Below are 25,965 nucleotides of genomic sequence, written 5' to 3'. Positions count from 1 at the left end.
GGACATTTGTAACGAATGAGTCGCACGCTACGACTACATAAACTCTACCGTAAATACGCATACCGCGCCTGCGAGTGCACGCTATCGCGGGTATGCGCCTTCACGGGAGAGCGTACGCATGCGCAGCGCGGACCAGTGTGCGGTGCAAATATGGCAACGTGCATAGAGACATTTTTCTGACTTTGACAATGACGATGATGCAAAGTTACAGCCAAAGTTGGCTAAATCACTCCGATATATGATTATAGCAATTAAGGATGTTTTGCACATCACAGAGGAAACCCCTGTCCCTGACACAAGGGTTTATTTGTATAAGGGAAAGAAACCTGAGGTAACTTTTCCCCCCTCACACGAACTGAATGAGTTATGTGAAAAAGCTTGGGAATCTCCAGATAAAAAAATGCAGATTTCCAAACGGATTCTTATGGCGTATCCTTTCCCTCCAACGGACAGGTTACGATGGGAATCCTCCCCTAGGGTGGACAAAGCTTTAACACGCTTATCCAAAAAGGTAGCCCTGCCGTCTCAGGATACGGCTACCCTCAAGGATGCTGCTGATCGCAAACAGGAGGGTACCCTGAAGTCCACTTATACACATTCAGGTACCTTGCTCAGACCGGCAATCGCGTCGGCCTGGGTCTGTAGTGCAGTAGTGGCATGGACTGATACCTTATCAGAGGAGTTGGATACCCTAGATAGGGATACTGTTTTATTGACCCTGGGGCATATTAAAGACGCTGTCCTTTATATGAGATATGCTCAGAGACATTAGTCTACTGGGTTCTAGAGTAAATGCTATGTCAATTTCTGCCAGAAGGGTCCTGTGGATTCGGCAATGGACAGGTGATGCCGACTCAAAAAGGCATATGGAGGTTTTACCTTACAAGGGTGAGGAATTGTTTGGGGAGGGTCTCTTGGACCTGGTCTCCACAGCTACTGTTGGAAAGTCAAATTTTTTGTCATATGTTTCCTCACAGCCTAAGAGCACCGTATTATCAAATGCAGTCCTTTCGATCACAGAAAAACAAGAAAGTCCGAGGTGCGTCCTTTCTTGCCAGGGGCAGAGGAAAGAAGCTGCACAACACAGCTAGTTCCCAGGAACAGAAGTCCTCCCCGGCAACTACAAAATCCACCGCATGATGCTGGGGCTCCACAGGCGGAGCTAGGCCCGGTGGGGGCACGTCTTCGAAATTTCAGCCACAAGTGGGTTCACTCCCAGTTGGATCCCTGGGCAATAGATATTGTGTCTCAGGGATACAAGCTGGAATTCGAGGAGATGACCCCTCACCGATACCTCAGATCGGCCGTGCCAGCTTCCCCCCACGAGAGGGAAATAGTGTTAGCTGCAATTCACAAATTGTATCTTTAACAGGTGGTGGTCAAGGTTCCCCTCCTTCAACAAGGAAGGGGTTATTATTCGACCATGTTTGTGGTCCCGAAACCGGACGGTTCGGTCAGACCTATATTGAACCTGAACATATACCTGAAAAGGTTCAAGTTCAAGATGGAATCGCTGAGAGCGGTCATCGCAAGCCTGGAAGGGGGGGATTTTATGGTGTCTCTGGACATAAAGGATGCATACCTTCATGTCCCCATTTATCCACCTCATCAGGCGTACCTCAGATTTGTGGTACAGGATTGTCATTACCAATTTCAGACGTTGCCGTTTGGTCTCTCCACGGCACCGAGAATATTTACCAAGGTAATGGCGGAAATGATGGTACTCCTGCGGAAGCAAGGAGTCACAATTATCCCATACTTGGACGATCTCCTCATAAAGGCGAGATCAAGAGAGCAGTTGCTGATCAGCGTAGCACTTTCTCTGGAAGTGTTACGGCAACACGGCTGGATTCTAAATATTCCAAAGTCGCAGTTGGTTCCTACGACTCGTCTGCCTTTCCTGGGCATGATTCTAGACACAGACCAGAAAAGGGTTTATCTCCCGATGGAGAAAGCTCAGGAACTCATGACACTGGTCAGGAACCTATTAAAACCAAAACAGGCGTCAGTGCATCACTGCACTCGTATCCTGGGAAAGATGGTGGCATCATACGAGGCCATTCCCTTCGGCAGGTTCCATGCGAGGACTTTTCAATGGGACTTATTGGACAAGTGGTCCGGATCACATCTTCAGATGCATCGGTTAATCACCCTATCCCCCAGGGCCAGGGTGTCACTCCTGTAGTGGCTGCAGAGCGCTCACCTTCTCGAGGGCCGCAGATTCGGCATTCAGGACTGGGTCCTGGTGACCACGGACGCAAGCCTCCGAGGTTGGGGTGCAGTCACACAGGGAAGAAATTTCCAAGGTCTGTGGTCAAGTCAAAAGACTTGCCTGCACATCAACATCCTGGAACTAAGGGCCATATACAATGCCCTACGTCAAGCGGAGACCCTGCTTCGCGACCAACCGGTTCTGATTCAGTCAGACAACATCACCGCAGTGCCTCATGCAAACCGCCCAGGCGGCACAAGGAGCAGAGTGGCGATGGCGGAAGCCACCAGAATTCTTCGCTGGGCGGAGAATCACGTAAGCGCACTGTCAGCAGTGTTCATCCCGGGAGTGGACAACTGGGAAGCAGACTTCCTCAGCAGACACGACCTCCACCCGGGAGAGTGGGGACTTCATCAGGAAGTCTTCGCACAGATTACAAGTCGGTGGGAACTGCTACAGGTGGACATGATGGCATCCCGCCTCAACAAAAAGCTACAGAGGTATGGCGCCAGGTCAAGAGACCCTCAGGCGATAGCTGTAGGCTCCCTGGTGGCACCGTGGGTGTTCCAGTCGGTCTATGTATTTCCTCCTCTTCCTCTCATACCCAAGGTGCTGAGGATAATAAGAAAAAGAGGAGTGAGAACAATGGCCCTCATTCCGAGTTGTTCGCTCGCAAGCTGCTTTTAGCAGCTTTGCACACGCTAAGCCGCCGCCTACTGGGAGTGAATCTTAGCTTATCAAAATTGCGAACGAAAGATTTGCAATATTGCGAAAAGACTTCTGCAGTTTCTGAGTAGCTCGAGACTTACTCTGCCAGTGCGATCAGTTCAGTGCTTGTCGTTCCTGGTTTGACGTCACAAACACACCCAGCGTTCGCCCAGACACTCCTCCGTTTCTCCAGCCACTCCTGCGTTTTTCCCAGAAACTAGCGTTTTTTCAAAAACTCCCATGAAACGTCCAGTTTCCGCCCAGAAACACCCACTTCCTGTCAATCACATTACGATCACCAGAACGAAGAAAAACCTTGTAATGCCGTGAGTAAAATACCTAACTGCATAGCAAATTTACTTGGCGCAGTCGCAGTGCGAACATTGCGCATGCGCAGTTAGCAGAAAATCGCTGCGATGCGAAGCAAATTACCGAGCGAACAACTCGAAATGACCACCAATACTCATTGTTCCAGATTGGCAACGAAGGACTTGGTATCCAGATCTGCAAGAGATGCTCACAGAGGACCCGTGGCCTCTTCCTCTAAGACAGGACTTGTTGCAACAGGGGCCCTGTCTGTTCCAAGACTTACCGCGGCTGCGTTTGACGGCATGGCGGTTGAACGCCGGATCCTAGCAGAGAAAGGCATTCCGGATGAGGTCATTCCTACGCTGATAAAGGCTAGGAAGGACGTGACAGCTCAACATTATCACCGTATATGGCGAAAATATGTTGCTTGGTGTGAGGCCAGGAATGCTCCTACGGAGGAGTTCCAGCTGGGCCGTTTCCTTCACTTCCTACAGTCCGGAGTGAATTTGGGCCTAAAATTGGGTTCCATTAAGGTCCAGATTTCGGCCCTATCCATTTTCTTTCAAAAGGAGTTGGCTTCTCTACCTGAAGTTCAGACGTTTGTAAAGGGAGTGCTGCATATTCAGCCCCCTTTTGTGCCTCCAGTGGCACCTTGGGATCTTAACGTGGTGTTGGGTTTCCTGAAATCCCACTGGTTTGAACCACTCAAAACGGTGGAGTTGAAATATTTCACGTGGAAGTTGGTCATGCTATTAGCCTTGGCTTCGGCTAGGCGTGTGTCAGAGTTGGCGGCTTTGTCACATAAAAGCCCCTATCTGGTTTTCCATGCGGATAGAGCAGAATTGCGGACCCGTCCACAATTTCTGCCGAAAGTGGTTTCATCCTTTCATATAAACCAACCTATTGTGGTGCCTGTGGCTACTACTGACTTGGAGGATTCCGAGTTACTTGAGGTGGTCAGGGCTTTGAAGGTTTATGTAGCCAGAACGGCTAGGGTCAGGAAAACAGAGTCTTTGTTTATCCTGTATGCTTCCAACAAGCTTGGTGCTCCTGCTTCAAAGCAAACTATTGCTCGCTGGATCTGTAACACGATTCAGCAGGCTCATTTTGCGGCTGGATTGCCGCTGCCGAAATCAGTTAAGGCCCATTCCACTAGGAAGGTGGGCTCTTCTTGGGCGGCTGCCCGAGGGGTCTCGGCATTACAGCTTTGCCGAGCGGCTAATTGGTCAGGTTCAAACACTTTTGCAAAGTTCTACAAGTTTGATACCCTGGCTGAGGAGGACCTTGTGTTTGCTCAATCGGTGCTGCAGAGTCGTCCGCACTCTCCCGCCCGTTTGGGAGCTTTGGTATAATCCCCATGGTCCTTACGGAGTCCCCAGCATCCACTAGGACGTTAGAAAAATAAGATTTTACTTACCGGTAAATCTATTTCTCGTAGTCCGTAGTGGATGCTGGGCGCCCGTCCCAAGTGCGGACTTCTTCTGCAATACTTGTATATAGTTATTGTTTCAATAAGGGTTAAGTTATGGTTGCATCAGGGTTTGACCGGATGCTCTGTTATTTGTCATACTGTTAACTGGTTGTTATCACTTGTTATACGGTGTGATTGGTGTGGCTGGTATGAATCTTGCCCTAGATTACCAAAATCCTTTCCTTGTACTGTCAGCTCTTCTGGGCAGAGTTTCTCTAACTGAGGTCTGGATGAGTGGCATAGAGGAAGGAGCCAGTGCACACCAGAACCTAAATTCTTTCTTAAAGTGCCCATGTCTCCTGCGGAGCCCGTCTATCCCCATGGTCCTTACGGAGTCCCCAGCATCCACTACGGACTACGAGAAATAGATTTACCGGTAAGTAAAATCTTACTATTTTAGTTAGGTTTTTTATTTTCAGGGAGCCTGCTCGCAACAGACACCCTGCATCGAGGGACTGAGGAGAGAGAAACAGACCCACTTCTCTGAGTTTCAGGGCTCTGTTTCATAGGCTACTGGACACCATTAGCTCCAGAGGGATCGGTACAGAGGTCTTAACCTCGCCGTCCGTCCCAGATCCGCGCCGCCGTCCTCCTCGCAGAGCCGGAAGAAAGAAGCCGGGTGAGTATGTGAGGAAAAGACTTCAGAGGCGGCAGAAGAGATGATCTTCATAAGAGGTAACGCACAGCAGTGAAGCGGTGCGCCATTGCTCCCATTCACCTCACACACTCCGGTCACTGTAAGGGTGCAGGGGGGGCGCCCTGGGCAGCAATAAACACCTCAGGTGGCAAATGCACATATATACATGTACAGCTGGGCACTGTACATGTATAAAAAGAGCCCCCGCCATGTTATTTGTTAATTTGAGCGGGACAGAAGCCCGCCGCCGAGGGGGGCTTATCCCTCAGCACTCACCAGCGCCATCTTTTCTCCACAGCACCGCTGAGAGGAAGCTCCCCGGACTCTCCCCTGCTTGACACACGGTGAAAGAGGGTTTTAAAGTAGAGGGGGGGGGGGCACATAATTGGCGCATATACATTATACATAAGCGCTACTGGGTAAACATTCTGTGTTTTTTCCTGGGTCATATAGCGCTGGGGTGTGTGCTGGCATACTCTGTCTCTCCAAAGGGCCTGGTGGGGAACCTGCCTTCAGAAAAGAGCTTCCCTGTGTGTGTGTGTGGTGTCGGTACGCGTATGTCGACATGTCTGAGGTCGAAGGCTCACCTAAGGAGGAGGGGGAGTGTATGAATATTAGGTCTCCGTCGGCAGCGCCGACACCTGACTGGATGGATATGTGGAATGTTTTAAGTGCTAATGTAAATTTATTGCACAAAAGGTTAGACAAAGCTGAAGCTAGGGTACAGTCAGGGAGTCAACCCATGTCTGTCCCTATGTCGCCGGGTCTCAGAAGCGCCCACTATCCCAAATAGTTGACACAGATACCGACACAGATTCAGACTCCAGTGTCGACTACGATGATGCAAAATTGCAGCCAAGGGTGGCTAAATGTATTCGATATATGATTATCGCAATTAAAGATGTTTTGCATATTACTGAGGAACCCCCTGTCCCTGACACGAGGGTACACATGTATAAGGGAAAGAAACCTGAGGTAACCTTTCCCTCCTCACATGAGCTGAACGAATTATGCGAAAAAGCATGGGAAATTCAGACAAAAAACTGCAGATTCCCAATAGGATTCTAACAGCGTATCCTTTCCCATCACAGGACAGAATACGGTGGGAATCCTCCCCTAGGGTAGACAAAGCTTTGACACGCTTATCAAAAAAGATAGCGCTCCCGTCCCAAGATACGGCTACCCTCAAGGATCCTGCTGACCGCAAGCAGGAGGTTACCTTGAAGTCCATTTACACTCATTCTGGTACGTTGCTCAGACCGGCAATTGCGTCGGCCTGGGTTTGTAGTGCTGTAGCAGCATGGACAGATACCTTATCAGTGGATATTGAGACCCTTGAAAAGGATACCATTTTAATAACCCTAGGGCATATAAAAGATGCTGTCTTATGAGGGATGCTCAAAGAGACATTAGTTTACTGGGTTCCAGAATAAACGCTATGTCCATTTCTGCTAGGCGAGTCTTATGGACCTGACAGTGGACGGGGGATGCCGACTGGAAGAGGCATATGGAGTTTTTGCCGTACAAGGGTGAGGAATTGTTTGGAGAGGGCCTCTCGGACCTCGTCTCCACAGCTACGGCAGGTAAATCGAATTTTTTGCCTTATGTTCCCTCACAATCTTAAGAAAGCGCCTCATTATCAAATGCAGTCCTTTCTTTCAAATAAAAGCAAAAGAGTACGTGGATCGTCCTTTCTTGCCAGGGGTAAGGGCAGAGGAAAAAAGCTGCACAACACAGCTAGTTCCCAGGAACAGAAGTCCTCCCCGGCCTCTGCAAAATCCACCGCATGACGCTGGGGCTCCCCTGAGGGAGACCGCTCCAGTGGGGGCACGTCTTCGACTTTTCAGCCACATCTGGGTTCAATCACAGGTGGATCCCAGGGATACAGGCTGGAATTCGAAGAGGTGCCTCCTCGCCGGTTTTTCAAATCGGCGCTACCACCTTCTCCCCTGGAAAGGGAGATAGTGTTACAGGCGATTCAAAAATTGTGTCTTCAACAAGTGGTGGCCGAAGTTCCCCTGCTTCAGAGGGGGAAGGGGTACTACTCAACCCTGTTTGTGGTCCCGAAACCGGACGGTTCGGTCAGACCCATTTTGAATTTAAAATCCCTGAACCTTTACTTAAAACGGTTCAAGTTCAAGATGGAATCGCTCAGAGCGGTCATCGCCAGCCTGGAAGGGGGAGATTTTATGGTATCGCTGGACATAAAGGATGCATACCTGTATGTTCCCATATATCCTCATCAGGCGTATCTGAGATTTGCGATACAGGAGTGTCATTACCAATTTCAGACGTTGCCGTTTGACCTTTCCACGGCCCCGAGAATTTTCACCAAGGTAATGGCGGAAATGATGGTGCTCCTGCGAAAGCAGGGTGTCACAATTATCCCGTACTTGGACGATCTCCTCATAAAAGCGAGATCACGGGAGAAGTTGCAGAACAGCGTATCCCTTTCACTGAAGGTGTTACAGCGACACTGCTGGATCCTCAATATTCCAAAGTCGCAGCTGGATCCTACGACTCGCTTGTCCTTCTTGGGCATGATTCTGGACACAGACCAGAAAAGGGTTTTTCTTCCAGAAGAAAAAGCGCAGGAACTCATGACTCTAGTCAAGAACCTGTTGAAGCCGAAACAAGTGTCAGTGCATCATTGCACTCAAGTCCTGGGAAAAATGGTGGCGACATACGAAGCCATTCCCTTCGGCAGGTTCCATGCAAGGACTTTCCAGTGGGACCTATTGGACAAATGGTCCGGGTCACATCTGCACATGCATCAGCGGATCACCCTGTCCCCCAGGGCCAGGGTTTCTCTCCTGTGGTGGCTGCAGAGTGCTCACCTTCTAGAGGGCCGCAGGTTCGGCATTCAGGATTGGATACTGGTGACCACGGACGCGAACCTCCGCGGTTGGGGAGCAGTCACACAGGGAAGAAATTTCCAAGGCCTTTGGTCAAGAGACTTATCTTTACATCAACATCCGGGAATTGAGGGCCATATTCAACGCCCTACGTCAAGCGGAGACCTTACTTCGCGAACGACCGGTGCTGATTCAGTCGGACAACGTCACCGCAGTAGCTCATGTAAACTGCCAAGGCGGCACAAGGAGCAGAGTGGCGATGGCGGAAGCCACCAGAATTCTTCGCTGGGCGGAGAATCATGTAAGCGCACTGTCAGCAGTGTTCATTCCGGGAGTGGACAACTGGGAAGCAGACTTCCTCAGCCGACACGACCTGCATCCAGGAGAGTGGGTACTTCATCAGGAAGTCTGCGCACGGATAGCAAGTCGGTGGGGATTGCCCCAAATAGACATGATGGTGTCCCGTCTCAACAAAAAGCTACAAAGGTATTGCACCAGGTCAAGAGATCCTCAGGCGGTAGCTGTGGACGCCCTAGTGACACCGTGGGTGTTCCAGTCGGTCTATGTGTTTCCTCCTCTTCCTCTCATACCCAAGGTGTTGAGAATAATAAAAAAAAGAGGAGTGAGAACAATACTCATTGTTCCGGATTGGCCACGAAGGACCTGGTATCCGGATCTGCAGGAAATGCTCACAGAAGATCCGTGGCCTCTTCCTCTAAGACAGGACCTGTTGCAACAGGGACCCGGTCTGTTCCAAGACTTACCGCGGCTGCGTTTGACGGCATGGCGGTTGAACGCCGGATCCTAGCGTAAAAAAGGTATTTCGGATGAGGTCATTCCTATGCTAATAAAGGCTAGGAAGGACGTGACATCTAAACATTATCACCGAATATGGCGAAAATATGTTTCTTGGTGTGAGGCCAGGAATGCTCCTACGGAAGAATTCCATCTAGGCCGTTTTCTTCACTTCCTACAAACTGGAGTGAATTTGTGCCTAAAATTAGGCTCCATTAAAGTTCAGATTTCGGCCTTATCCATTTTCTTTCAAAAGGAATTGGCCTCTCTGCCTGAAGTACAGACTTTTGTGAAGTGAGTACTGCATATTCAGCCTCCTTTTGTGCCTTCGGTGGCGCCTTGGGACCTTACCGTGGTGTTAAGTTTTCTTAAGTCACATTGGTTTGAACCACTTAAAACAGTGAAGTTGAAATATCTCACTTGGAAGGTGGTCATGTTATTGGCCTTGGCTTCGGCTAGGCGAGTTTCGGAATTAGCGGCTTTATCACATAAAAGCCCCTATCTGGTTTTCCATATGGATAGAGCGGAATTGCGGACCCGTCCTCAATTCCTACCTAAGGTGGTCTCATCCTTTCATATGAACCAACCTATTGTCGTGCCTGTGGCTACACGGGACCTGGAGGATTCAGAGTCCCTTGATGTGGTCAGGGCTTTGAAGATTTACGTGGCCAGAACGGCTAGGATCAGAAAAACAGAAGCACTGTTTGTCCTATATGCAGCCAACAAGGTTGGCGGCCCTGCTTCAAAGCAAACTATTGCTCGCTGGATCTGTAACACGATTCAGCAGGCTCATTCTACGGAAAGATTGCCGTTACCAAAATCGGTTAAGGCCCATTCCACTAGGAAGGTGGGCTCGTCTTGGGCGGCTGCCCGAGGGGTCTCGGCACTACAGCTGTGCTGAGCTGCTACTTGGTCGGGATCAAACACCTTTGCAAAGTTCTATAAGTTTGATACCCTGGCTGAGGAGGACCTCCTGTTTGCTCAATCGGTGCTGCAGAGTCATCCGCACTCTCTCGCCCGTTTGGGAGCTTTGGTATAATCCCCATGGTCCTTACGGAGTCCCAGCATCCTCTAGGACGTTAGAGAAAATAAGATTTTACTTACCGGTAAATCTATTTCTCGTAGTCCGTAGTGGATGCTGGGGACTCCGTAAGGACCATGGGGAATAGACGGGCTCCGCAGGAGACAGGGCACTTTAAGAAAGAATTTGGATACTGGTGTGCTCTGGCTCCTCCCTCTATGTCCCTCCTCCAGACCTCAGTTAGAGAAACTGTGCCCGGAAGAGCTGACAGTACAAGGAAAGGATTTTGGAATCCAGGGCAAGACTCATACCAGTCACACCAATCACACCGTATAACTTGTGATAAACTTACCCAGTTAACAGTATGAACAACAACGGAGCATCAGATCAACCCTGATGCAACCAAACATAACCCTTATGTAAGCAATAACTATATACAAGTATTGCAGAAGAAGTCCGCACTATGGACGGGCGCCCAGCATCCACTACGGACTACGAGAAATAGATTTACCGGTAAGTAAAATCTTATTTTCTCTAACGTCCTAGTGGATGCTGGGGACTCCGTAAGGACCATGGGTATTATACCAAAGCTCCCAAACGGGCGAGAGAGTGCGGATGACTCTGCAGCACCAAATGAGCAAACACAAGGTCCTCCTCAGCCAGGGTATCAAACTTGTAGAACTTTGCAAAAGTGTTTGAACCTGACCAAGTAGCCGCTCGGCAAAGCTGTAATGCCGAGACCCCTCGGGCAGCCGCCCAAGAAGAGCCCACCTTTCTTGTGGAGTGGGCTTTTACTGATTTTGGAAACGGCGATCCAGCCGTAGAATGAGCCTGCTGAATCGTGTTACAGATCCAGCGAGCAATAGTTTGCTTTGAAACAGGAGCACCCAGCTTGTTGGGTGCATACAGGATAAACAACGACTCAGTCTTCCTGACTCTAGCCGTTCTGGCTACATAAACCTTCAAAGCCCTGACCACATCTAGTAACTCGGAATCCTCCAAGTCACGAGTAGCCACAGGCACCACAATAGGTTGGTTCATATGAAAAGATGACACCACTTTTGGCAGAAATTGTGGACGGGTCCGCAATTCTGCCCTGTCCATATGGAAAACCAGATAGGGGCTTTTATGTGACAAAGCCGCTAATTCTGACACATGCCTAGCTGAAGCCAAGGCTAACAGCATGACCACCTTCCAGGTGAGAAATTTTAACTCCACGGTTTTGAGAGGCTCAAACCAGTGTGACTTCAGGAAACTCAACACCATGTTAAGATCCCAAGGTGCCACTGGAGGCACAAAAGGAGGCTGAATATGCAGCACTCCCTTTACAAACGTCTGGACTTCAGGAAGAGAAGCCAGTTCTTTTTGAAAGAAAATGGATAGGGCCGAAATCTGGACCTTAATGGAACCCAATTTTAGGCCCAAAGTCACTCCTGACTGTAGGAAGTGAAGGAAACGGCCCAGCTGGAATTCCTCCGCAGGGGCATTCCTGGCCTCACACCAAGCAACATATTTTCGCCATATACGGTGATAATGTTTAGCCGTCATGTCTTTCCTAGCCTTTATCAGCGTAGGAATAACCTCATCCGGAATGCCTTTTTCCGCTAGGATCCGGCGTTCAACCGCCATGCCGTCAAACGCAGCCGCGGTAAGTCTTTGAACAGACAGGGTCCCTGTTGCAACAGGTCCTTTCTTAGAGGCAGAGGCCACGGGTCCTCTGTGAGCATTTCTTGCAACTCTGGATACCAAGTCCTTCTTGGCCAATCCGGAACAATGAGTATTGTTCTCACTCCTCTTTTTCTTATGATTCTCAGCACCTTGGGTATGAGACGAAGAGGAGGAAATACATAAACCGACTGGAACACCCACGGTGTCACTAGTGCGTCTACAGCTATCGCCTGAGGGTCTCTTGACCTGGCGCAATACCTCTAGCTTTTTGTTGAGGCGGGATGCCATCATGTCCACCTGTGGCAGTTCCCACCGACTTGCAATCTGCGCGAAGACTTCTTGATGAAGTCCCCACTCTCCCGGGTGGAGGTCGTGCCTGCTGAGGAAGTCTGCTTCCCAGTTGTCCACTCCCGGAATGAACACTGCTGACAGTGCTCTTACGTGATTCTCCGCCCAGCGAAGAATTCTGGTGGCTTCCGCCATCGCCACCCTGATCCTTGTGCCGCCTTGACGGTTTACATGAGCCACTGCGGTGATGTTGTCTGACTGAATCAGCACCGATTGGTCGCGAAGCAGGGTCTCCGCTTGACTTAGGGCGTTGTATATGGCCCTTAGTTCCAGGATATTGATGTGAAGGCAAGTCTCCTGACTTGACCACAGACCTTGGAAATTTCTTCCCTGTGTGACTGCCCCCCACCCTCGGAGGCTTGCATCTGTGGTCACCAGGACCCAGTCCTGAATGCCGAATCTGGGGCCCTCGAGAAGGTGAGCACTCTGCAGCCACCACAGAAGAGACACCCTGGCCCTGGGGGATAGGGTGATCATCCGATGCATCTGTAGATGTGATCCGGACCATTTATCCAACAGATCCCATTGAAAGGTCCTCGCATGGAACCTGCCGAAGGGAATGGCCTCGTACGATGCCACCATCTTTCCCAGGACTCGCGTGCAGTGATGCACCGACACCTGTTTTGGTTTTAAGAGGTCTCTGACCAGTGTCATGAGTTCCTGCGCCTTCTCCGTCGGGAGAAAAACCTTCTTCTGGTCTGTGTCCAGAATCATGCCCAGGAAGGGCAGACGCGTCGTAGGAATCAGCTGCGACTTTGGAATATTTAGAATCCAGCCGTACTGTTGTAACACCTCCCGAGAGTGTGCTACGCTGATCAGCAACTGCTCTCTGGACCTCGCCTTTATGAGGAGATCGTCCAAGTATGGGATAATTGTGACCCCCTGCTTTCGCAGGAGCACCATAATTTCCGCCATTACCTTGGTAAATATTCTTGGTGCCGTGGAGAGACCAAACGGCAACGTCTGGAATTGGTAATGACAATCCTGTACCACAAATCTGAGGTACGCCTGATGAGGTGGATAAATGGGGACATGAAGGTATGCACCCTTTATGTCCAGAGACCCCATAAAATCCCCTCCTTCCAGGCTTGCTATGACCGCTCTGAGCGATTCCATCTTGAACTTGAACCTTTTTAGGTATATGTTCAGGGATTTTAAATTCAATATGGGTCTGACCAAACCGTCCGGTTTCGGTACCACAAACATGGTCGAATAATAACCCTTTCCATGTTGAAGGAGGGGAACCTTGACCACCACCTGCTGAAGATACAATTTGTGAATTGCAGCTAACACTATTTCCCTCTCTAAGGGGGAAGCTGGCAGGGCCGATTTGAGGTATCGGTGAGGGGGCATCTCCTCGAATTCCAGCTTGTATCCCTGAGACACAATCTCTATTGCCCAGGGATCCACCTGGGAGTGAACCCACTTGTGGCTGAAATTTCGGAGACGCGCCCCCACCGGGCCTAGCTCCGCCTGTGGAGCCCCAGCGTCATGCGGTGGATTTAGTGGAAGCCGGGGAGGACTTCTGTTCCTGGGAACTAGCTGTGTTGTGCAGCTTCTTTCCTCTACCCTTGCCTCTGGCAAGAAAGGACGCACCTCGGACTTTCTTGCCTCTTTGTGAACGAAAGGACTGCATTTGGTAATACGGTGCTTTCTTAGGTTGTGAGGGAACGTATGGCAAAAAATTTGACTTTCCAGCAGTAGCTGTGGAGACCAGGTCCGAGAGACCCTCCCCAAACAATTCCTCACCCTTGTAAGGTAAAACCTCCATGTGCCTCTTTGAGTCGGCATCGTCTGTCCATTGCCGAGTCCACAGGACCCTTCTGGCAGAAATTGACATTGCATTTATTCTAGAGCCCAGTAGGCTCATGTCTCTTTGAGCATCTTTCATATACAGGACAGCGTCTTTTATATGCCCCAGGGTCATTAATATAGTATCCTTGTCTAAGGTATCCAGATCCTCAGATAAGGAATCCGTCCAAGCTGCTACAGCACTACACACCCAGGCCGACGCAATTGCCGGCCTTAGTAAGGTACCTGAATGTGTATAAATGGACTTCAGGGTACCCTCTTGCTTTCTATCCGCAGCATCTTTTAGGGTGGCCGTATCCTGTGACGGCAGGGCTACCCTCTTGGATAAGCGTGTTAGAGCTTTGTCCACCCTAGGGGAGGATTCCCAGCGTAACCTGTCCGTTGGCGGGAAGGGATACGCCATAAGCATCCGTTTGGAAATCTGCAGTTTTTTTATCTGGGGATTCCCAAGCCTTTTCACATAACTCATTTAGCTCATGTGAAGGGGGAAAGGTCACCTCCTGCCTTTTTTCCCCATACATATGAACCCTCTTGTCAGGGACTGGGGTTTCCTCTGTGATGTGCAACCCATCCTTCATTGCTATAATCATATAACGGATGGCTTTTGCCAATTTAGGCTGTGTAACTTTGCATCATCGCAATCGACACGAGTCAGAAGCCATGTCGGTATCTGTGTCAACAATTTGGGATAGTGGGCGTTTCTGAGACCCTGACGGCCTCTGCGACATAGGATCAGGCATGGGCTGTGACCCCCGACTGTCCTAAGGTTTCAACTTTTTATGCAAGGAATGCACATTATCATTTAAAACCTTCCACATATCCATCTACTCAGGTGTCGGCGGCGACCCCACATTCATTTGCTCCCGCATAGCCTTCCTCGTCAAACATGTCGACACAAGCGTACCGACACACCACACACATACAGGGGATGCTCTTTTTTGAAGACAGTTCCCCCACAAGGCCCTTTGTAGAGACAGAGAGAGAGTATACCAGCACACAACCCAGCGCTATATGTCCCAGGAATCACACAGTAACTTAGTGTTAACCCAGTAGCTTCTGTATATAAAGCTTTTGTGCGCCTAATTTATGTGCCCTCTTTTTACCCTCTTCTACAGTGTTTCTGCAGGGAAGAGCCTGGGGAGCTTCCTCTCAGCGGAGCTGTGGAGAGAAAATGGTGCTGGTGAGTGCTGAGGAAGAAGCCCCGCCCCCTCAGCGGCGGGCTTCTGTCCCGCGTTTGTGTGTAAAAAATGGTGGGGGCTCATGCATATATACAGTACCCAACTATATATGCTGCTTTTGCCAAGAGGTTCCTAATTGCTGCCCAGGGCGCCCCCCCCCTGCGCCCTACAGTGACCGGAGTGTGTGGGTTTAATGTGGGAGCAATGGCGCACAGCTGCAGTGCTGTGCGCTACCTCAGATTGAAGACTGGAGTCTTCTGCCGCCGCTTTTGAAGTCTTCTTGCTTCTGTCACCGGCTTCTGTCTTCCGGCTCTGCGAGGGGGACGGCGGCGCGGCTCCGGGATCGGACGACAAAGGGTGAGATTCTGTGTACGATCCCTCTGGAGCTAATGGTGTCCAGTAGCCTAAGAAGCAGGACCTATCTTCAGTGAGTAGGGCTGCTTCTCTCCCCTCAGTCCCACGCTGCAGAGAGTCTGTTGCCAGCAGATCTCTCTGAAAATAAAAAAACCTAACAAAATACTTTCTTATAGTAAGCTCAGGAGAGCCCACTAAGTAGCACTCAGCTCGTCCGGGCACAGATTCAAACTGAGGTCTGGAGGAGGGACATAGAGGGAGGAGCCAGAGCACACCAGTATCCAAATTCTTTCTTAAAGTGCCCTGTCTCCTGCGGAGCCCGTCTATTCCCCATGGTCCTTACGGAGTCCCCAGCATCCACTAGGACGTTAGAGAAAATAAGATTTTAAACCTACCGGTAAATCTTTTTCTCTTAGTACGTAGAGGATGCTGGGCGCCCGTCCCAAGTGCGGACTATTTCTGCAAGACTTGTATATAGTTATTGCTTTCATAAGGGTTATGTTATAGTTTTGTCGGTTATGGACCAATGGTATGTTCTTGTTCATACTGTTAACTAGATTGTATATCACAGGTTATACGGTGTGATTGGTGTGGACTGGTATGAATCTTGCCCTTAGATTACCTAAAATCCTTTCCTCGTACTGTCCGTCTCCTCTGGGCACAGTTTCTCTAACAGGTCTGGAGGAGGGGCATAGAGGGAGGAGCCAGTGCACACCCAGATCCAAAGTCTTTCTTAAAGTGCCCATGTCTCCTGCGGAGCCCGTCTATCCCCATGGTCCTTACGGAGTCCCAGCATCCTCTACGGACTACGAGAAAAAGATTTACCGGTAGGTTTAAAATCTTATTTTTCCTACCCATGAGACGTCTGCGGCCACCTTACCTGCTGCCGGGATCTCTCTCCAGGCTGGGAAACAGATGAAACGGGAGGACGGTGGTGAGACTGTCCGCGATCTGGTACTGCATCACTATAAGCTGAAATTGACACAAAGACGCGACAACGAAAAACAACACGAGACGTAAAAGACTAGCTGTAAAATAGTGACACAATGCTGGATTGTATTCAGGTCTGGCAAACAAATAAGACGGAGAGGGAAGGATATTCATTCCCCTGTGTTATATGCATCTATGCTGTCACTAACGTTACATACTGCACCACAGACTGCAGGAGTAGGCTCTAGAGATTACAGACATACTAATCATGGCATGCAGTCACTATGTCAACATTAATTATGTTGACACCAAATCAAGTTATGTTAACAAACAATATGTCAACATCTGGAGAATGTCGTCATGTTCACAATGTGGACATGTGAAATATTGATATAGAGTGGAGGGTTAGAGCTAGGCCGTAGTAGGGGAGGGTTAAGCACTAGGGTTACGGTTATGCTACGGTGTGGGAGGGTTAGGCACTAGGGCAAAGGTTAGGTTTAGACCGGGAGGGTTAGGCACCAGGGAAGGGAGGCGGGGCTAGGTTATGGGGTTGGAGGTTTAGGCACCGGATTGGGGGGGGGGGGGGGGGGTAGGTTATGGCCTGGAAGGGTCAGGCACCAGGAGGTAGGGTTAGGCACTGGGGGAAGGTTGTTAGGTTATGAGCTGGGAGGGTTAGGCACTGATTGGGATATGGGCTGTGAGGGTTAGGCACTGGTTGGGGGTAGGGGTATGGGCTGGGAGGATTAGTTACTGGTTGGGGTATGGGCTGGGAGGGTTAGGCACTGGTTGGGGGTAGGGGGGTTGGGGTATGGGCTGGGAGGGTTAGGCACTGGATGGGGGTTTGGGTATGGGCTGGGAGGGTTAGGCACTGGGTAGGGGTATGGGCTGGGAGGGTTTGGCACTGGATGGGGGTTGAGGTATGGGCTGGGAGGGTTAGGCACTGGGGGAAGGTTGTTAGGTTATGGGCTTGGAGGGCTAGGCACTGGTTGGGGGTATGGGCTGGGAGGGTTAGTCGCTGGGTGGGGGTATGGGCTGGGAGGGTTAGGCACTGGGTTGGGGTATGGGCTTGGAGGGTTAGGTACTGGGTAGGGGGGTTGGGGTATGGGCTGGGAGGGTTAGGTATTGGGTTGGGGTATGGGCTGGGAGGGTTAGGCATTGGATGGGGGTAGGAGGGTTGGGGTATGGGCTGGGAGGGTAGGCACTGGGTAGGGGGGTTGGGGTATGGGCTGGGAGGGTTAGGCACTGGGTAGGGGGTATGGGCTGGGAGGGTTAGGCACTGGGTAGGGGGGTTGGGGTATGGTCTGGGAGGGTTAGGCACTGGTCGGGTATGGGCTGGGAGGGTTAGGTATTTGGTTGGGGTATGGGCTGGGAGGGTTAGGCGTTGGATGGGGTAGGAGGGTTGGGATATGGGCTGGGAGGGTTAGGCACTGGTTGGGGGTAGGGGTATGGGCTGGGAGGGTTAGGCACTGGTTGGGGATAGGGGGGGTTGGGATATGGGCTGGGGGGGGGTAGGCACGGGTTGGGGTATGGGCTGGGAGGGTTAGGCACTGGATGGTGGTTGGGGTATGGGCTGGGAGGGTTAGGCACTGGGTACGGGTATGAGCTGGGAGGGTTAGGCACTGGATGGGGGTTGAGGTATGGGCTGGGAGGGTTAGGCACTGGGGGATGGTTGTTAGGTTATGGGTTTGGAGGGCTAGGCACTGGGGGATGGTTGTTAGGTTATGGGTTTGGAGGGCTAGGCACTGGTTGGGGGTAGGGGTATGGGCTGGGAGGGTTAGGCACTGGTTGGGGATAGGGGGGGGTTGGGATATGGGCTGGGGAGGGGTTAGGCACGGGTTGGGGTATGGGCTGGGAGGGTTAGGCACTGGATGGTGGTTGGGGTATGGGCTGGGAGGGTTAGGCACTGGGTACGGGTATGAGCTGGGAGGGTTAGGCACTGGATGGGGGTTGAGGTATGGGCTGGGAGGGTTAGGCACTGGGGGATGGTTGTTAGGTTATGGGCTTGGAGGGCTAGGCACTGGTTGGGGGAAGGGGTATGGGCTGTGAGGGTTAGGCACTGGGTGCGGGTATGGGCTGGGTGGGTTAGGTACTGGGTAGGGGGGTTGGGGTATGGGCTGGGAGGGTTAGGCACTGGTCGGGTATGGGCTGGGAGGGTTAGGTATTGGAGGGGGGTTGGGGTATGGGCTGGGAGGGTTAGGCATTTGATGGGGGTAGGAGGGTTGGGGTATGGGCTGGGAGGGTAGGCACTGGGTAGGGGGGTTGGTGTATAGGCTGGGAGGGTTAGTCACTGGGTGGGGGTATGGGCTGGGAGGGTTAGGTACTGGGTTGGGGTATGGGCTGGGAGGGTTAGGCACTGGTCGGGTATGGGCTGGGAGGGTTAGGTATTGAATGGGGATAGGGGGGTTGGGGTATGGGCTGGGAGGGTTAGGCATTGGATGGGAGTAGGAGGGTTGGGGTATGGGCTGGGAGGGTTAGGCATTTGATGGGGGTAGGAGGGTTGGGGTATGGGCTGGGAAAGTAGGCACTGGGTAGGGGGGTTGGTGTATAGGCTGGAAGGGTTAGTCACTGGGTGGGGGTATGGGCTGGGAGGGTTAGGTACTGGGTTGGGGTATGGGCTGGGAGGGTTAGGCACTGGTCGGGTATGGGCTGGGAGGGTTAGGTATTGGATGGGGATAGGGGGGTTGGGGTATGGGCTGGGAGGGTTAGGCATTGGATGGGAGTAGGAGGGTTGGGGTATGGGCTGGGAGGGTAGGCACTGGGTATGGGGGGTTGGGGTATGGGCTGGGAGGGTTAGGCATTGGATGGGAGTAGGAGGGTTGGGGTATGGGCTGGGAGGGTAGGCACTGGGTATGGGGGGTTGGGGTATGGGCTGGGAGGGTAGGCACTGGGTATGGGGGGTTGGGGTATGGGCTGGGAGGGTTAGGCACTGGATGGGGGTATGGGCTGAGAGGGTTAGGCACTGGGTGGAGGTAGGGGCATGGGTTGGGAGGGTTAGGCACTGGGTAGGGGTATGAGCTGGGAGGGTTAGGCATTGGATGGGGGTAGGAGGGTTGGGGTATGGGCTGGGAGGGTTAGGCACTGAATGGGGGTAGGGGTATAGGCTGGGAGGGTTAGGCACTGGGTGGAGGTAGGGGCATGGGTTGGGAGGGTTAGGCACTGGGTAGGGGTATGGGCTGGGAGGTTTAGGCACTGGGTAGGGGTATGGGCTGGGAGGGTTAAGCACTGGGTGGGGGGGTTAGGTTATGGGCTGGGAGGGTTAGGCACTGGGTAGGGGTATGGGCTGGGAAGGTTAGGCACTGGATGGGTCGGTTAGGTTATGGGCTGGGTGTGTCGGTTAGGTTATGAGCTGGGAGGGTTAGGCACTGGGTGGAGGTAGGGGCATGGGCTGGGAGGGTTAGGCACTGGGTGGGGGGGGGTTAGGTTATGGGCTGGGAGGGTTAGGCACTGGGTAGGGGTATGGGCTGGGAAGGTTAGGTTATGGCCTGGGAGGGTTAGGCACTAGTGGGAGGGCTAGGTTTAGGCTGCTGGACAGAAGACCACCAGAGCCAGAAGACACTGCCAGAGATCCGCTACCAAGTAAGTGAGCACTGCACAGGGACACACACTTTTGTCGACATTCTAACGTCAACATTTCCTCATTGTGCATGAATAACCTCATGTTTATGTCATATACTGTATTACACAGGAATAGTATAGAGTCTTTTGCACAAATTGTCTGTGTATAACTATCAGTGAATCTGCAGTGTGCTCCCTCGTTCTCGTCCGGTATGCAGTGGCGCTAGTTGCACCGCTGTTACACCTTTTCATACATTTGACACATTTGAGGTGCGCAGACTAAATCCTGTGTTATTATTCCTGGCTAGCACTTTGGGGGCTGTTCCCTCTGCCCCAGCATACCACCCAACTACTCACAGAGGTATTTAACCAGGTTAGCTTTCAGCCAGACCCGACCAGCATTATCTGTAACCTGGCTGGTAGATGGAAATTCACAATTTGCTCAAAGTCTACGATAAGAACCTGAAGTCGAATACACAAATGTTTCTTCTTGTGACTAGTGTGTCCATAGCGTGTGCTCCGGCATACGTCTCAGGGCTGGCAATATTACACCTGGGCGTCATTCAGCAGAGACAGATGTACCCAAACATATCTCACCTCTCCCTGGGGCGGGAGAACCTTCAGGATCCGGCTGACCTCAAACTCGTCCAGCTTCACAGACTCGTGGAACTGACAGCTGTCCACCCGAACCGCAGAGCCGTAGCCTGCGCAGACAGACATAATTAGGAGGCAGGAAAGCCAGGCTCCTCGTAAGAGTGGTGGGACGGGGAATGGCAGCACAATGACCTCTCCTCACACTCACCTCTCAACTCCGAGCTGCCCACACAGAACTCATCGCTCAGCCCAATTCTCAGTTCTGAAAGATAAAGCAGATGGGAAATCAATGTACAAAGCGTCCACATTACTTTTATTTTTGCAGGCAAGGGTGCATCATGTCTGGAAGAGCCAGGATGAGGGACAGAGGTTCTTTTAAAACCAGCCACATCCCTGGACTCGTTCCCCCTAGTGCCAGATGCTCTGGGACATTACGTTTGTCACTTGCCCTGTCTACTTCCTCTGTCGGGTGGAAGGGAATATCAATTGTGTTTTCTCTCTTCCCTGTGCGCCGTAGAGGACAAGTAGGACTCGGCCCTTTGCAGTCATGTAGAACACCTGCCTGGTGAGTCCCACTTGTCCTCAGCAGTGTAGTGGGTTAATGTCTTTAGAGCCTGTAGGGCCAAACATTTTGTTGCCCCAACCAGTAGCAATACCCCGTAGTTTTGCCGCTGGGGAAACATAAGTTAGAGCTAAACCAGTTATACTTTCTCATGTACTGTGTGGGGAACGAGTGGCCTCTCATACTCGGCCACCCCTAGGCACAAGCCCGTGGTGCCTAATGGTTACTTCAGCCCTTACAGAAATACTCTGTACTGAAGCGGCAACTAATGTCCTCTGACGGGCCCTGTTCTGTTCAACTCCTGAAACTTTTTCATACACAGATGTGTTCTCATACATCTATGCTGCAGTCACGGCACAAAGCCCCTCTTGACACACCAGGTCACGTGAGAATCTTCTAGCGCCGGGCGTCTTTTTTTGCTTCTCTTTTGCCAAAAATGCGTCTTAGTCGCAATGCAATGCGACTAGGATGCACGAGGAAACTGCTGAGTAATGTGATATATGACCCTTGTATATCTGTGTGCGACTGAGGGGCAGATGTATTCAGCCTGGAGAAGTGATAAAGTGGAAGGTGCTAAAGCACCAACCAATCAGCTCCTAACTGTCATTTTCCAAACCCAGCCTGTAACATGACAGTTAGGAGCTGATTGGCTGGTGCATTATCACCTTCTTCTTTATCATTTCTCCAGGCTTAGTACATCTGTTCCTGAGTCTCTGAATCTGTATATGAAGTGCTACAATGTAGCAGCAGCAGCTTTTTTCCAGTACAAGTTCTGTTCTTTTCCGTGTACAGTCACAGTATACAAGTGTCATATAACATTAATCGGCAGAAGTCTCCTTGTGCGTCCTAGCCGCATTGCGCTGTGACTAAGATGCTTTTCAGCAACAAAAAAAAAGAAGACGCCCAACGTTAGCAGAGTTTCACGGAACCATTTGGCTCACTCACGCCAAGGATATCGCACTGTACGGTGTATTGAAGATAATTGTATGAGGAAGCATCTCCTATATAATAGCCCTGTGATTCTGTGCCTGGGTCTCTAACACTGGGCGTGGCTAGGAGCTCTCATTGGGTTAGTGGCAGGTATATCACACCCAGTCCAGGGTGAGAAACGCCCTCCCACACAGGTTACATCCAATGGGAGGCTCTGCCCTTTGCCTGCTGTGTTTTCACAGAGCAGAATTAGCAATGGGACTGATGGAGCTGCAGCCCCATACCCCAAAATAGGCCCCCTGCATCTGCAGCAACACACCCTCCGACAATGTACACATAAACATTGATGCAAATTCGAAAAGGGGGAGTGGTCACTGGTACAGATACGCGTGGCCGCGCCCCTTTTCCTATACTTTCAATGGAAGCTTGGAGAGTCAAAAAACGATACAGACCATAAAAAAAAGGGACTGTACCTGCCAAAAAGGTGCAGCTGGAGGATATGCCACTGCATCTGCAGCAAGTCTGTGCTGTAGATAGGGGAAAAAACCTTTTACTGCAGCGTCCTATGGGGGTCATTCCAAGTTGATCGCTAGCTGCATTCGTTTGCTGTGCAGCGATCAGGCAAAAACTCGGCACTTCTGCGCATGCGTATGCGGTGCAATGCACACGCGCGGCGTACTATTACAACGAACAATGTAGTTTTACACAGAGTCTAGCGATGCTTTTCAGTCGCACAGGCAGCCGCAGAGTGATTGACAGGAAGAGGGCGTTTCTGGGTGTCAACTGACCGTTTTCAGGGAGTGTTTGGAAAAACGCAGGCATGGCTGGCCCAACGCAGGGCGTGTTCATGACGTCAAATCAGGAACTGAATGGTCTGCAGTGATCGCAAGAGCCGAGTAGGTGTGAAGCTACTCTGAAACTGCACACATTTTTTTTGTACCCGCTCTCCTATCCCTTCGTTCGCACTTCTGCTAAGCTAAAATACACTCCCAGTGGGCGGCGGCATAGCGTTTGCACGGCTGCTAAAAACTGCTAGCGAGTGATCAACTCGGAATGACCACCAATGTCTTGCTGCCAGTCCACCTGCCCCCTCCGGCATCAACAATCCCCACTCCCTAGCCGCGCCGCAGGTGGAACAAAAGCTGCTGCGGCCACCAGCATAGATGTGTATGAAAGCGGCGCAGCGGAAGGCTTTCATAGCCCTCCCTGCGCCGCATACTCTCTGAGCCCCGGAGCCTGCTTTGCGTGTGATGTCACAAAAGTGCCTCCCAGCCACAGCCGCGCCCAGATCCCCAGAGGCTCTGACTCCGCAACACAGCACCTGGCCTGCCAGCCTGGAAGCCCCGAAATGGTTAATGTAGCGGATAGAGTGGGTGATATCACGGAGGGTAATGTCTGGACGCTGAATCAATGCAAAAGGTGACTGTGCAGTGCAGTGGGTGTGCAGTCAGGGCTGTTGCTAGAGTGTTCGGCGCCCCCCTGCAAACTATAAATTTGCACCCTCGCATACTGTACAAAGGCACAGCGCAAATAATGACCCCTGTAGTAGAGACTTACACATGTAACGCCCCCTGAACCAGTCACGCTTACACATGTCATGCCCCCCTGTACCAGTGACGCTTACACAAGTAACACCCCCTGTAGCAGTAACGCTTACACACGTAATGCCCCCTGTAGCAGTGACACTTACATAACGCCCTCTATACCAGTGCCGCTTACACACGTAACGCCCCATGTACCAGTGCCGCTTACACACGTAACGCCCCCTGTACCAGTGACGCTTACACACGTAACGCCCCCTGTATCAGTGATGCTTACACACGTAACGCCCCCTGTACCAGTGACGCTTACACACGTAACGCCCCCTGTACCAGTGATGCTTACACACGTAACGCCCCCTGTATCAGTGATGCTTACACACGTAACGCCCCCTGTATCAGTGATGCTTACACACATTATGCAGCAGTCACACATACACACACACAACAGACACATATATATACAAACACACATACATACTGTACATGCATTACACACATACACAGTATACACAGACACTGTATATACACACACACACTCACTCTCTTTCCAGACACTTACCTAATTAAGTCTGGCTGGCTGAAGCTGTAGCAGCTCATCCTTCTGCTGCAGCATGGTCCCGTCTAGCTCCACCCCTTATTCCATCTAGCTCCGCCCCCTTTGGCTTTCTCCCCTTCACTGAATGTCACACTGGGGAGGGTAGAGGGGAGAGGAGGCTTTGTGCTGCCGGTGCCATGGGGGAGAAAAGGTTTTGTGCTTCCGGCACCGCTGCATGTGTGACAGCAGCCAGCACCAGCAGGGATAGCAGCAGAAGCTCAGCACAGGGATGCAGAGCAGGGAGAACGTCTCTCCTTCCTGGTGCCTCCCTGCACTGCATCCCTTTGCTGAGCGGCTAGCGCCGCCCCTGTGTGCAGTGTCAACTGACACTACACAGCACTCTCACCTTTTACATTGATTCAGCCAGTCACTCAGTTCTGCCAGCCAGTCACTATTGTTAGCACCAGTGTCCCAACACGCCGCATTACAGGGAAGTAGATGCACTACATAAACTACAGCTCCAAGCAGCCCTTAGCACCGAAGCATTCCGCCCCTTAGGGCTGCTGGGAGCTTTAGTTTATTGCATACATCTTCTTCCCTGTAATGCGGCGCATTGGGACACCGGCGCGAACAATAGTGACTGGCTGCTGTGAGAGTCTCTGGGAGAGCCACTGCCAAAGGGAGGACAGCAGCTTAGGTGTTGACAGGAGGAGAAGCAGGATAAGCATTATCCGCCCCTCCCACACTCACAGTACCTCCGGGCCCCATCCGCGGCACCCCCTCCAGCACCCGCAATAGCTCCAGACCCCCACCCGCAGTGACCCCACACCCGTACCTCCCGCAGCACCACCGCATCCGCCACTGCCCCACCCGAGGAAACCCTGCAACTGCTCCTCCCCCACCCGCAGCGGCTCCGGACCACCACCCGCGGCACCCACGCACCCTCCCCCACCTGTGGCACCACCGCAACCGCCTCTCCCGTGTCACCCCAGGATCCCATCCGCCTCTTCCCCGCACCCCCTACTCCCACAACCAAAGCACCTACTAGGTGATTCACCAGGCCCTGCGTGCGCTGTTCACGCCGTTGCAAGGCGCTTCCACCCCTTAACCATTGCACGCCCTTTGTCCGTGCAATATATAACCACTCATAATTATGATTGGATGTAATACTCCATATAATAAAAATATTGCACGCCACAAGGGTTAAGCCCTTACGACGGTGTGAAGAGCGCCCGTAGGGCGCGATGAATCACCTAGTCTGTATATATATGTTAACGTTTCAAATCACTCTTAAGTAAAGCATTTTAAGTGTTATGGTCCTGGATTTATAAATAATTACAGGGAAGGGCACGGGCAGCCAGCGACAATGATGTATTACTTTAGTAGGGTGCATTACCGACCACCATATTCGGAGGTAGTAATATTTACTGCCAGTCCCGAGATTTAAAAAAATAAAATAAAATAAAATCTCTGAAATTATGATTTACAGGATACTCACTGGAAAGTGTTTTTGCTGCAACGGTAGAAAAATAAAGCTACAGAAAATAAGAATTTACTTACCGATAATTCTATTTCTCGTAGTCCGTAGTGGATGCTGGGGACTCCGTAAGGACCATGGGGAATAGCGGCTCCGCAGGAGACTGGGCACAAAAGTAAAGCTTTAGGACTACCTGGTGTGCACTGGCTCCTCCCCCTATGACCCTCCTCCAAGCCTCAGTTAGGATACTGTGCCCGGACGAGCGTACACAATAAGGAAGGATTTTGAATCCCGGGTAAGACTCATTACCAGCCACACCAATCACACCGTACAACTTGTGATCTGAACCCAGTTAACAGCATGATAACAGAAGGAGCCTCTAGAAAAGATGGCTCACTACAGCAATAACCCGATTTTTGGTAACAATAACTATGTACCAGTATTGCAGACAATCCGCACTTGGGATGGGCGCC

General features: G+C 51.3%; 1 protein-coding gene across 2 annotated transcripts in view; it reads right to left on the bottom strand.

Annotated features, from left to right (window-relative positions):
* AP4M1 (adaptor related protein complex 4 subunit mu 1) overlaps nt 1–25,965 on the bottom strand; it is an 80,225-nt gene that overhangs the window by 17,079 nt on the left and 37,181 nt on the right. For both annotated transcript variants that reach the window (XM_063930904.1, XM_063930903.1), the window contains exons 10-12: nt 20,656–20,709; nt 20,451–20,557; nt 16,249–16,340 (exon numbers count right to left, since the gene is read on the bottom strand). In XM_063930904.1, the coding sequence (XP_063786974.1) occupies nt 16,249–16,340; nt 20,451–20,557; nt 20,656–20,709 (253 nt within the window). The remainder of the gene's footprint in view (nt 1–16,248; nt 16,341–20,450; nt 20,558–20,655; nt 20,710–25,965) is intronic.

Source organism: Pseudophryne corroboree, chromosome 6 (assembly GCF_028390025.1).
Source record: "Pseudophryne corroboree isolate aPseCor3 chromosome 6, aPseCor3.hap2, whole genome shotgun sequence".
Taxonomy (NCBI): Eukaryota; Metazoa; Chordata; class Amphibia; order Anura; family Myobatrachidae; genus Pseudophryne; species Pseudophryne corroboree.
Note: the sequence above shows the minus strand (reverse complement) of the source record. Positions and strands in the feature narration are given on the sequence as shown.